We start from the raw sequence: 13,665 nt of genomic DNA, 5'->3' as shown, positions 1-13,665 counted from the left end.
ACAACCTCCCGCTGCACATCAGACAATCCACCTCCCTTACAAAGTTCAGAAAGTACCTCAAAACCTGGCTCTTCGACTGAACGCCCATCCCCTTCCCCTATCCTCTTTCCCTTAGCACCTTGAGACCCTCACGGGTGATTAGTTTGCGCTCTATAAGTACCCAATAGATAGATAGAAATACTCTCCAGTCTACATTGTTGCACCACTCATTGTGCTGAGGATGAGGGACAAACTAGCCCCTCCCTGCTGTGTTTTTTCCCACCTAGCCACACCCAGTAACACACCCAGATTAACAGACTCCATCCAGCTGCAACTCTGCCCACACCCTTTCCTTTTCATGATAAGCCATCCAGCTAATTACTATTTACAGAGCACTTTTCTCAGAACTATAGCTTGGAGTGTGCGGATTAACCCTTTAAATACAGAGTTACACTATGTCTATGTTTTTCTCTCTTTGAAAATTTTCTCCAGTGAAATTCCACCATCTGGAACACTTATTTCAAGGTACAGACTGTTGATCTGTATTAAGTATTTGTTTACTTTCCGATTTTGGGTTCCATGTTTTATTTTTACACTTTTAAGGATGAGTTCATCCCCCCATTAATTGGTGGTTGGAAGTACCACTGACAAAGCCCTATGAACAATTTAGCTTCATCTCATAGTAGGGTTGCCATTTTTTGCCCAGAAAATTCCTGGACACTTTTTAAGTGGACGTGGAGAGGGTGTGACTCAGGGCGTGGCTTGGGGTGTGGCTTCTCGTGGCCTCAAATTCATTATGAAATCAATTTTTTTATATATATATAATATATATATATAAATATATATATATTATATATCATATACTGTATTATATATCTATATATATATATTATATATAATATATATATATTATATAATATATATATATAACATATATTATGTATATAATATATATATATATTATATATATTTATATAAAGTATATAAGAGTATGATATAACTGGAAACGGTTAAGGCTTAAAAAAAAAGTCACACTTGGTCCCTGAATAGATCAAATCTGCTTAACCGTTAAGCAGATTTGATCTATTCAGGGACCAAGTGTGACTTTTTAAATATACCAACCAAAAGGACAGATCATATGGGGCAATACTGAAAATTACAGGGGATCACATAAAAGAGCGTTGGAAGATGGCATTTTATTACAACCTCTGGCTCTTTTCCCAGTATAACAATATTTCCTGACACTCTATTATTTTTATTTTACGGGTTGGCTGGATGGAACCTACAGTTTTCTGACATATCTATATTTTTTATGATATTACCAAATTAAAAGTCACAACTTAATTTTGTAAAGTCACACTTCTGTAATACTGTATAGAACCATAATATGATTTGCATAGTTCTATAAATGTACACACTTGTAGCTGTCTCCTGAAATGAGCCTTTATGCAGTCATTCTGTGTTTCTGCATCAGCAGCCCGCAGCGCGGCCACCGCACCAACACCTGCCTCAGTCTCTCAGCAGGATGTGACGTCACGACTCCCCTCCTCGACCCTCTTCCCCCCTCCCACACCATCCTCCGTCTCTCCTCCAGACTCCACCTACCCGGGCTGAGCGCTCCTCTGGCCAGCTAATTTTTTGTAAAGTCTGTGCTCACTGCTGCTTGCTGTACCAGGGTAGCGCTTAGCCCGGGGCATTTGAGGGTAGTTCCGGGACACAGAGCCTCAGACCGGGACTGTCCCGGCGAAACCGGGGTGGGTGGCAACCCTATCTCATAGTCCAGTAAGTTGACTTTTAGAATAAAGTAAGAGCAAAACAATAATGATTATTTTTTCTAAATAAATAGGATAAGTAAAAATGTAGGCATTTTTGTTGATGTAGAACAATATATATTATCTATCTAAAAAAGACCTATTTTGTCTTAAAACAATGGTTTATAAGGTATGCTAAGATCATTTCTGAAAGAAAACAAACAAAAAAAAAATTGTGTGTTATGGCTATTTGTAGAAACCAATTTTATATACTTTATTTTACTTAAAAAAAGCCAAAATAAACTTTGCCAAACCTCATGGGAAGGAACATAAACAAACAGGATAACGTTTGAAGCCACAAGAGCTATAAACTTGTCATGTTTTATCAGACCTCAAAATTGGCTTCATTTTATTTGTAAAAAAACAAAGTTCAATATTAATTAGACCAGTGTCTTGCATAATACTACTAAATATAATATGGTGCTAATTAAGGGCATTTTGTCACCACTTACTGGCACGCTTATCATGACACCTACAGTCAAGAAATACTTTAGCATTTCATATCTGTGAAAGATCAATTATTCTATAATTTGTGCAATAAATGTTACAGTAGCTCTTTAATATTAGTTTAGAGCAGGTGTGGTGAACCTATTTCAGAGTATGTGCCCAAATACGCAATAATCATAAAGAAATTATATTAAATCCCAATGGTATGTTTTTTTTTCAATTCAAATATTTTTTTCTTTCAAATCCATAATAAGCATCAACAGCCAGGCTTTTAGAATTTAAAAAAAAAATAATAATAATATTATGATGTGTATTGGGACGGGGGCAGGGCAGACACGGCTGCCGAGGTAGCAGAACAGCAGCATCAGCAGCCACCGGCTCGGCAAGTAAAATGTACTCACTAGCAACTCACTACTTGTCTAGCTACTGCAACTGACTGCTGAAAGTTCTTCATGTGTGCTGCCTTTGGGATGCCTATGACTTCTGAATTCTGGGGATGGGTGGGTCCCCCTGTGTGACAGGCACGGATGATCTTCGCGCAGCATTGGGCTATAGCCTGACTGTGTGCGACTCTGATCTTCCAGCACAAGGCCTGTGCTGGAAGATCAGAGTCGCACACAGTCTATCTATCTATCTATTGGGTACTTATAGAGCGCAAACGAATCACCCGTGAGGGTCTCAAGGCGCTAAACATCAGGGGAGAGCGCCCACTACCACAAATTGTGCAGTCGAGTTTCCCGCATGTGGGGAAATCGCAGAGGTCAGCGGCCCGGAGTGCAATGAGCCAGCCTCGCCCTGGGAGAGCCACCTTAGTGATCATGGCTAAGACTCCCCTGACTCCCCCAGTCAGGCTATAGTGCGAGGCTGAGTGCGCTGCACCCACCGAGAGCCAGCTCTGCCCAGTGCCCACACTCGCAATCCTCTTGCAGGTGGCAGCCTTGCAAGGTGGGACTGGGGATCATGATGTATCCATGAAAATGTGCCTGCAGCAGACCAGCATCCTTCTGCTCAGCCTCACATTGGTCCCCATAACCTCCCGGGCCCGGTCGCAGCTGCAGCCTCTGCATTCCCGGTAGTTCCTCCACTCCTCCCAACATTTCCCCAAGGCTTTCTGGGACAAGGAGGTAAGATGGAATTGTGGCCAGTGGCCCACCTCCACTTTTTGAGAAGAGCTATGGCAGAAGGGGTGTGGCTGTATGTGTGATGTAGGCTTGGTCAGATGTGTCATGGACTGTGGTTAAATTCAGTTGTGGTGTTCTGTGGGTAGAGACCAGGACATCTGCCCTTACAAAGGAACAAGAGAAAAGCTGGTAGACCTCCCAACCCATGGCAATCCCACAGGACACGTAACGTTGTGAGCACTGCTATAATATATATATATATATATATATATATATATATATATATATATATATATATGTAAGTCCCATTTTAAAAATGTGCTATTTATGGTTAGAGACCCAGGGGCATATTCTGATCCTTTGAAAAAGCAACGATTTTCTTCTAAATTTACAATAAAATGTATGGGAAATGTTGTATGCAAATCCTTAAAAAAAGCTTTTCTAATGGATTAAAATAAAACGTCCAGTAATTACAAGCCAGGACATTTTGAAGAAAATCAAACAGTTTTTAAGTTATTAAAACAGTTAAAATAATATATAAATGACTTACCTGCTCTGAACAGGGCTCCGGCAGCATAATGCATGGCAAGAGCATGGATAAGCTGTCTGGCGGTGGTGAAGATTGGACCACGTTCAAACACTGAGAAGGACAATGGCGTGTGATCAGAGGCAATGTATAGTTTTAGTGAAGCGTGAATACTGACCAAAAGGTTCACTGGTTGCACGGTTAATTTTCTTAGCCTAACAGGGCTTACTAGTGCTACTATGTTTTGTTTCACTTGTTCTGGCAACACTTGCAGAACATTAAATCCAGTGACTTCCATGGTACTGTGTAAGCATTTGCTGTCTGGAAGATAAGTGTCAAACAGTGTTTTGATATAATAGACGAATGTATCTTCTACATAAAGACGTGAGGGCTTCAGTTCAAAGCTTAGTTCATTTAGATCATAAAGATCTTGCTCGATTGACAAAGTAATGAAGAGCTTAAGAAACGAGCATTCCTTATATTCCTCTAGTTCTTTGCTGGGAATGAACATGTTGCTTGATTTTGGCCATCTAGCTCCTTCACTTTTCTCTTGTTGGCAAACCAGGACAGGAAAATGAAAATGGGACTTGTTGTAAAGCTGGTTGTCTAGCTGTAGATCTCCACAGTACACTTCCAAGCTATAAAACAAGGGAATACAAGACATGATGTCCTCCTGAAGTTCCCGGCATGGCTGCCTAAGGTAGCTGGTTACAGGAGCCATGTTAAGAAAGACATTATCCATTGTAAGCCGTAGAAGCTCAGAAGATGTCTTGTAATTTGTGACATCATCAAATATTCCAATGCTGAACTGGGTGATAAATACTTTAAATTCAAGTCTCTGGCTCTGATTCCTAAAAGGAAGCATGACAAATTAATATATGTTATCATTAACTATGGGACAATTTAAATAATTTGCACCATTCTCATTAATCATAGCCCTAACATAATGCATATATACTGATAAAGCAATGATTCTGACACTCCAGCCCACTGACAAATTATGGGAATCAGGTAGTAATGGCTCCTACATGGTTTTTTATTCCTCAACACACATCTCTACATAAAAGTATTCCATGTATCCTAAAAATGTATATGGTTGGCTCCTAAGCTACAAACACATTTGTCAAACTCTGCTATAGACCGTGTGGTTGACAAACCCTACATCGTATCTTCAGGATACAACATATAGCAACTTTAAAGGAGTATCGTCCCTATATACACACATTATATAAATATGCTTCAAGCACTAGAATTTTAAACAGTTTGCCTGCTCAGATAGCTGGCAGTGCCATCTCCAATACAATAAAAGTCACTGCTGGCTGTCTGATGTTTCACATGCACAGTAAAAGCTCTCACTTAAAACTGTGATAACGTTCACTAGAAAAAGTAAAATAAAAGCAAAAGCTACTTTGTTTAATAGCTTATTTATGTCAACATTTCTAAACATGACATGCCAGGGTTATAGCGCCCCAGAATGTAGTTTATTTAAAGTTTCATGCATCTTGTGTAACCTTTTATGATAAAGCTGAACTTTGGACACTCTAACAATGGTCATGATGTACCTTAAAGGGACATGAAACCCCAAAATATTCTTTCATAATTTAGGTAGAACATACAATTTTAAACAACTTTAAAATTTACTTTTGTTATCAAATTTGCTTAATTTTCTTGGTATCATTTGTTGAAGGAGCAGCAATGCACTACTGGTTTCTAACTGAACACATGGTTGAGCCAATGACAATGGGTATATATATATATATGCAGCCACCAATCAGCAGCTAGAACCTAGGTTATTTGCTGCTCCTGAGCTTACCTAGATGAACCTTTCAGCAAAGGATACCAAGAGAAGGAAGCAAATTAAAAAATAGAAGTAAATTGGAAAGTTGTTTCAAATGGTAGGTTCTGTCTAAATCATGAAAGAAAAAAGTTGTGTTTCATGTCCCTTTAAGTCATTACCAATATATGAAAACAATTTGCACACCAGACTTGAGTTAATAATGACCTGAAGGGTTCTGCACTTTGTCCCCTATTGACATCTATTGACATTAGATTAATGCTGTTACTTGTGTGGATAGTTGTCCTTGGCCGCAATAGCATGCAAATGGTGTATAAAGTACTGGCGATGAGTGATTTACTCCAGTGGTTAGTAATAATCATAGCATTAGCTGAATGCTTGGGAAACATACAGTAACCATTTCAGTACACTAAGAATTACAGACAGGTGACACCGACGGTTTTGCTGCTTTAGTCATTCTGCGGATAACTTACTAATAGTTGGGGCCGTTTATAAAGTCTGATTTACTTTCTTGAGAACACAAACAGTCCTTGTTTTCAGGCCACTGTTTTATACATTTTGTAAAATATGGTTATGGTATAGACCATTTTATCTAACATATTTAGCTTTGCAGGGTATACAGAGCAATGTAAATTCATCCATTTCTCATGATCCTATAAAATGTTCTATAGATACTTCTATGTTCCTTTCAAGGGACATGAAACCCAAACATTGTCTTTTGTGACTCAGACAGAGCATGCAATTTTAAACAACTTTCTAATTTACTTCTATTATCACATTTTCTTCATTCTCTTGGTATCTTCTGTTGAAGAAAGCTCAAATGCGTGCATGTGTTTGGAGCAGTATATGGCAGCAGTTTTGCTAGAATCTTATTCATTTGCAGGAGCACTATATGGCAGCAACATTTTGTGTCATGGCACCTACCTAGGCTTCTCTTCAACAAAGAATACAATGGGAACAAAGCATATTTGATAGAACTAAATTGGAAACTATTTAAAATTGTATGCTTTGTCTGAATCACAAAATAATTTTGTTGGGTTTCATATCCCTTTAAAGTTAGCACTTTAAAGGGACAGTGTACTATAATATTTTCTCCCCTTTCATGTGTTCCCAATTGTCCACTTTACATACTGTATTAAATTGTTTACAAATCGCTTCTTTACCTTTATTTTCTCATTTGAAATAGCTAATTTTACCTATTGTATCCCCACATATACTGAACATTTCTGAACTTACGTTCTAGCTAAAAAAAAAAAAAATGCTTCCAGTGGGGGGCTGTGACAGAGAGGTACTAAAATTCTTATTTTCCATTGTTCTCTCTAAGTACTGCTGTTTGAGTAAACATTAATAAAGGAGATACAGTGGACTTTGTGTAAATATTTAACAGATAAGATAATGAGGTATTCTCTCCCTACAATTTCAGTCCATTGTATTGGATTGTCGTTTCAGTTTAACAGCTATTTCATTTACAAAAATACACCTAAGGGAACAATTTACTATACATTTTAAACTCTGCAGCTGGTATAACAAGTAATCGGAAACAAATTAAGGAGAAGACAATTTTACAGTACACTGTCCCTTTAATGTGTAAGAGCATTTTGTTATTGCACTGTTGCTTGCATATAACTATGTGTTTAACCCATGCAAATATATATATATATAGTTAAAGTCAGCTCCACAGCAGCAATGCCCTACTGGGAGCTAGCTGATCATATCTGGGGAGATAAGAGGCATATGTGTGTAATTAGCAGCTAGCTCCCAGCAGTGTGAGACTGTTTCTGAACCTACGAAGAATACCAAGAGAATAAACTTTGATACATTTTATTAACAAATAGCTATGAATTGTAACTTTCATGTCTCGAGTATTAGTGGCCTCTATAAATGTATCTCCACTAGTGAGTACTCACTAACTAGTTACACTGTGCCTGAAATAAAGGTACATGTTAAATGATGCATTTAACTGTATATACAACGTGCCCCCTTTTATTGTTAGTATATCTGAGCACCTACCCTCCCTCAGTTCTGAAGCATATTTATTATATGTTATGTTTGAGAAGAGCACCTACCCTCCCTCAGTTCTGAAGCATATTTATTATATGTTATGTTTGAGAAGACAGAAGGCACAGCCAGTTGGAAGCTCTACCGCCTGCCTCAGAAACTGTTACCAGAGCGCGATTGCTGTGCTCTCTCTTTATAGATTCACAGTGTAGAGTAAGAGGCACGGTAAGCGCATTTTGGTCTGTACTGTCCCTCTTCTTACCTTTTTTGCAATTTGGGGGCCCCCATCTGCTCCTACCCCGGCGATCGGGCCTGCAAAGTGACAGGCATCACCGGGGCTTCCCGTTACTTGCGGTGACGTCACGCGCAATGACGTGATGACGTCACCACGCAACTTTATTTAAAATTGTCAATACAAAGTATAGGGAAAGGGGGCATGCTGCTTAGAAACCTGTATCTCAGGGATCTAAGCAGCTACAGACCCCCAAGACCCACCATTGGAAAGGTAATCGCCTAACCTTTCCAATAAGTTTTGGGGATCTGGTGGGGGGAAATAAAAAAGTTAAAAAAAATGTTTTTTGAAAATAGTAAAAAACAGAAAAATATTAAATTCAGCTTAGCACTCAAAGGGTTAAGCTTTAAGAAAACAATAATCAGAACTGAGAATGGACTGCTGATGCAGGCATTTGAGTAGGTGCTTTGTAAACAGCGAAAAAAAGCGGCCAAGTTGTAATAATCATAATGCACATAAAGCCAGATTACGAGAGGAGCGCAAAATATCACTCACTTTTTTTTTTAATTAAAGGTAACATACCTTTTTATTTTGGGGGCAATTGGGAGCAATCACGGTAGCATTAACCTGGCATTTGTAATGGCTGATTATTTATTGTGCGCACGTAAAAGGGCAAATTTGCCCATTACGGGCACGCAATAAATTAGCTTTCCACTTGTAAGCTAGCCCATAATGTTAAATGCATAGTTACAATTTTATTGTTCAGTGCCCTTTTAAACTACATATTATAAACCAAAGGGAAAGGGATACATATCTCAATAGTTAAAGGGACATGCCACCCACATTTTTTCTTTTATGATTTAGAAAGAGAATGCAAAGTTAAACATTTTTCTAATTTACTTATATTATCTAATTTGTTTTATTCTCTTGATATTCTTTGATGAAAAGCATATCTAGATATGCTCACTAGCTGCTGATTGGTTGCTGCACATAGAAGCATTGTGTGATTGGCTCACCATGTGCATTGCTTTTTCTTCAACTAAGGATATTTAAAAAATGAAGCAAAATAAATAATGGAAGTAAATTGTAATGTTGTTTAAATTTCTATTCTCTATCTGAATCATGAAAGAAAGATTTTGGGTTTAGTGGCCACTGTAAGTAAATATTTTCTATGCCTGTTACTAACTAACTACCCCAAATACGCTTTTTATCAATTGCATTTCATTAACATATCTCTACCGTATATCAGAAATCTTGTCTGCAAATTGAATTGTTTTCCAAACCCACTCTGTGGGTATCCTTTGCTCTGTACCAATCTGTTTACAATACCTAGGTTTCAAAATGGCACTTTAAACACAAAGTTATTGGTTTAAGTATTTTGAACACTCAGTGCTGAAAATAGTGGGCAGAATAACGTGACATCATCAGCGAATAAAAGATATAACTTTTAGAACGTTCTGAAACGTTTTGGAGAAAATATAGGTCAGTAGGTTTTAATTAATGTTTATTAACTTTAATATGTTAGTTGTTTAGCTTAAAAAATTATAACAGAAAGTAATCCTTTAAGTATTTTAGAGCATAAACAGTGGCATTATTCATATACAGCTCACTATACTCCCTTAACATGAAAAGTAAAATTAATTATCTTAAAAGCAATGTGAAAAGAAGAACACAATTACCCAAGCACACATATTTGTAGATTAGATTACCACTCCTGGATGCCAGAGAGGGCTTTATATATTGCTGTACAAGGCATTCCTCTCAGGACATCAAAGGGTTAACCTCTATGGACTCTCATGCAGAGTTAAAGGGACATTAGGCTGCTGGACACGACTTTAACAGAACATTACTATTCACTATGCTACTGTTTTCCTCCTGTGCCTGCAGCTCTTTTCAGAGACGTTTTCTAATTTGAACCCTTTACAGATGTTGGTTGGTGAAGCTCTGCACTTTGATGCCACCATCTTGGAGCGGATGTATTGTGGCGCCCTGTGTCAGAAGTGGTGAACATATTCGTGATGATGCAGCTGTATCATGTGCTTTGGGTTAGCGCACACAATCTAGAGCGGGGGGTTTACATTTATGCAGTTTAAACTTACATTAGACAACGTATCTAAAAAAGGCTACTTAAATAATATAGAAATGCAGATAACACATAAGTTTAAAAACCCTGCTCTGTATCATTTAAAAAAGCTGGCACAGTCAGTGATTTATGAATGCGCAATGCTTCTGTTACAGAGTGCAGGAATACGGCAGCACCCAGCACTAGTAAGGGGTTAAAATAATGGCTTTGAAGAGATCTGCAAGTGTAGTCGAAAAAACTAAATTTATGCTTACCTGATAAATTTATGTCTCTTGTGGTGTATCCAGTCCACGGGTTCATCCATTACTTGTGGGATATTCTCCTTCCCAACAGGAAGCTGCAAGAGGACACCCACAGCAGAGCTGTCTATATAGCTCCTCCCCTAACTGCCACCCCCAGTCATTCGACCGAAGACAAGCAAGAAAAAAAAGGAGAAACTATAGGGTGCAGTGGTGACTGTAGTTTAAAAATAAAAAACACCTGCCTTAAAATGACAGGGCGGGCCGTGGACTGGAAACACCACAAGAGAAATAAATTTATCAGGTAAGCATACATTTTGTTTTCTCTTGTAAAGGTGTATCCAGTCCACGGGTTCATCCATTACTTGTGGGATACCAATACCAAAGCTTTAGGACACGGATGAAGGGAGAAACAAGGCAGGAAACGTAAACGGAAGGCACCACTGTCTGTAAGACCTTTCTCCCAAAAATAGCCTCCGAAGAAGCAAAAGTATCAAATTTATAGAATTTAGAAAAGGTATGAAGTGAAGTCCAAGTCGCCGCCTTACAAATCTGTTCAACAGAGGCCTCATGTTTAAAAGCCCATGTGGAAGCTACTGCTCTAGTAGAATGAGCTGTAATTCTTTCAGGAGGCTGCTGGCCAGCAGTCTCATAAGCTAAGCGAATTATGCTTCTTAGCCAAAAGGAAAGAGAAGTTGCCGAAGCCTTTTGGCCTCTCCTCTGTCCAGAGTAGACAACAAACAAAGCAGATGTTTGACGAAAATCTTTCGTAGCTTGTAAATAAAACTTTAAAGCACGAACCACATCAAGATTGTGCAATAGAGGTTCCTTCTTTGAAAAAGGATTAAGACATAGGGAAGGAACAACAATCTCCTGATTGAAATTCTTATTAGATACCACCTTAGGCAGAAACCCAGGTTTGGTACGTAACACTACCTTATCTGCATGGAAAATCAGATAAGGGGAATCACACTGTAAAGCAGATAACTCCGAAACTCTTCGAGACGAGGAGATAGCTACTAAAAATAGAACTTTCCAAGATAAAAGCTTAATATCTATGGAATGCAAAGGTTCAAACGGAACCCCTTGAAGAACTTTAAGAACTAAATTTAAACTCCATGGTGGAGCAACAGGTTTAAACACAGGCTTGATTCTAACTAAAGCCTGACAAAACGCCTGAACGTCTGGAACCTCAGCCAGACGTTTGTGCAAAAGAATAGACAGAGCAGAAATCTGTCCCTTTAAGGAACTAGCTGACAATCTCTTCTCCAATCCTTCTTGGAGAAAAGATAATATCCTAGGAATCCTGACCTTACTCCATGAGTAACCCTTGGATTCACACCAATGAAGATATTTACACCATATCTTATGATAGATTTTCCTGGTGACAGGCTTTCAAGCCTGAATTAAGGTATCAATGACTGATTCGGAAAAACCAAGCTTTCATAGAATCAAGCGTTCAATCTCCAAGCAGTCAGACGTAGAGAAATTAGATTTGAATGTTTGATGGAACCTTGAAGTAGAAGGTCCTGCCTTAGCGGCAGAGTCCATGGTGTAAAGGATGACATGTCCACCAGATCTGCATACCAAGTCCTGCGTGGCCACGCAGGGGCTATCAAGATCACCAAAGCTCTCTCCTGCTTGATCTTGGCAATCAGACGAGGGAGCAGAGGAAACAGTGGAAACACATAACCCAGACTGAAGGACCAGGGCGCTGCTAGAGCATCTATCAGCGCTGCCTTGGGATCCCTGGACCTGTAACAAGGAAGCTTGGCGTTCTGACGAGACGCCATGAGATCCAGTTCTGGTTTGCCCCAAAGTTGGATCAACTGGGCAAATACTTCCGGATGGAGCTCCCACTCCCCCGGATGAAAAGTCTGCCGACTTAGAAAATCCGCCTCCCAGTTCTCTACTCCTGGAATATGGATAGCTGAGAGATGGCAAGAGTGAACCTCTGCCCATAGAATTATCTTTGAAATCTCCAACATTGCCAGGGGGCTCCTTGTTCCCCCCTGATGGTTGATATAGGCTACAGTCGTGATGTTGTCCGACTGAAATCTGATGAACCTGACCGTAGCTAGCTGAGGCCAAGCCTGAAGAGCATTGAATATCGCTCTTAGTTCCAGAATGTTTATTGGAAGGAGGGCCTCCTCCTGAGTCCACGAACCCTGAGCCTTCAGGGAGTTCCAGACTGCACCCCAGCCCAGAAGGCTGGCACCTGTCGTTACTATAGTCCATTCTGGCCTGCAGAAACTCATTCCCTTGGACAGATGGACCCGAGATAGCCACCAGAGAAGAGAATCCCTGGTCTCTTGATCCAGATTTAGTAGAGGGGACAAATCTGTGTAATCCCCATTCCACTGATTGAGCATGCAAAGTTGCAGTGGTCTGAGATGTAGGCGGGCAAACGGAACTATGTCCATTGCCGCTACCACTGACGGACGAGAAATGGAATAAAGAGCACGGCAGGAAGTTAGAAGTTTTGACAACCTGACCTCTGTCAGATAAATCTTCCTAGGAAGGAAACTCTTGTGAGAGGTGAGAGAGAACTCTTTCCTTCGTTCACCTTCCACCCGTGAGACCTTAGGAATGCCAGAACAATGTCCGTATGGGACCTGGCGATATGAAAAGTTGACGCCTGTATCAGGATGTCGTCTAGGTAAGGGGCTACTGCTATACCCCGTGGTCTTAGAACCGCCAGAAGGGACCCTAGAACCTTCGTAAAGATTCTTGGTGCCGTGGCTAACCCGAAGGGAAGAGCCACAAACTGGTAATGCCTGTCTAGGAAGCGAACCTGAGAAACTGATGATGATCCCTGTGTATCGGAATATGTAGATAAGCATCCTTTAAAACCACGGTAGTCATATATTGACTCTCCTGGATCATAGGTAGGATGGTTCGAATAGTCTCCATCTTGAAGGATGGGACCCTGAGAAATTTGTTTAGGATCTTGAGATCCAAGATTGGTCTGAAAGTTCCCTCTTTCTTAGGAACTATAAACAGATTTGAATAGAAGCCTTGCCCCTGTTCCTCCTTTGGAACTGGGTGGATCACTCCCATAACTAGTAGGTCTTGAACGCAATGTAAGAATGCCTCTCTCTTTATCTGGTTTGCAGATAATTGTGAGAGATGAAATCTCCCCTTTGGAGATGAAGCTTTGAAATCCAGAAGATATCCCTGGGAAACAATCTCCAGAGCCCAGGGATCCTGGACGTCTCTTGCCCAAGCCTGGGCGAAGAGAGAAAGTCTGACCCCCACTAGATCCGGTCCCGGATCGGGGGCTACTCCTTCATGCTGTCTTAGAGGCAGCAGCAGGCTTTTTGGCCTGTTTCCCCTTCTTCCAAGCCTGGTTAGGTCTCCAGACTGGCTTGGACTGGGCAAAATTTCCCTCTTGTTTTGCATTAGAGGAAGTTGAAGCTGCGCCACTCTTGAAG

At 40.0% G+C, this 13,665-nt stretch overlaps 1 protein-coding gene and 1 non-coding gene across 3 annotated transcripts in view; both read right to left on the bottom strand.

Annotated features, from left to right (window-relative positions):
• The window catches only part of VPS13B (vacuolar protein sorting 13 homolog B), a 1,996,594-nt gene that overhangs the window by 51,256 nt on the left and 1,931,673 nt on the right, over window positions 1-13,665 (bottom strand). For both annotated transcript variants that reach the window (XM_053715243.1, XM_053715242.1), the window contains exon 56: window positions 3,909-4,735. In XM_053715243.1, coding sequence (XP_053571218.1) covers window positions 3,909-4,735 — 827 coding nt within the window. The remainder of the gene's footprint in view (window positions 1-3,908; window positions 4,736-13,665) is intronic.
• On the bottom strand, window positions 2,918-3,075 carry LOC128661835 (U1 spliceosomal RNA). Its single transcript, XR_008402633.1, has one exon. It is a non-coding gene; the product is annotated as a U1 spliceosomal RNA (small nuclear RNA).

Source organism: Bombina bombina, chromosome 5 (genome assembly GCF_027579735.1).
Source record: "Bombina bombina isolate aBomBom1 chromosome 5, aBomBom1.pri, whole genome shotgun sequence".
Taxonomy (NCBI): domain Eukaryota; kingdom Metazoa; phylum Chordata; class Amphibia; order Anura; family Bombinatoridae; genus Bombina; species Bombina bombina.
Note: the sequence above shows the minus strand (reverse complement) of the source record. Positions and strands in the feature narration are given on the sequence as shown.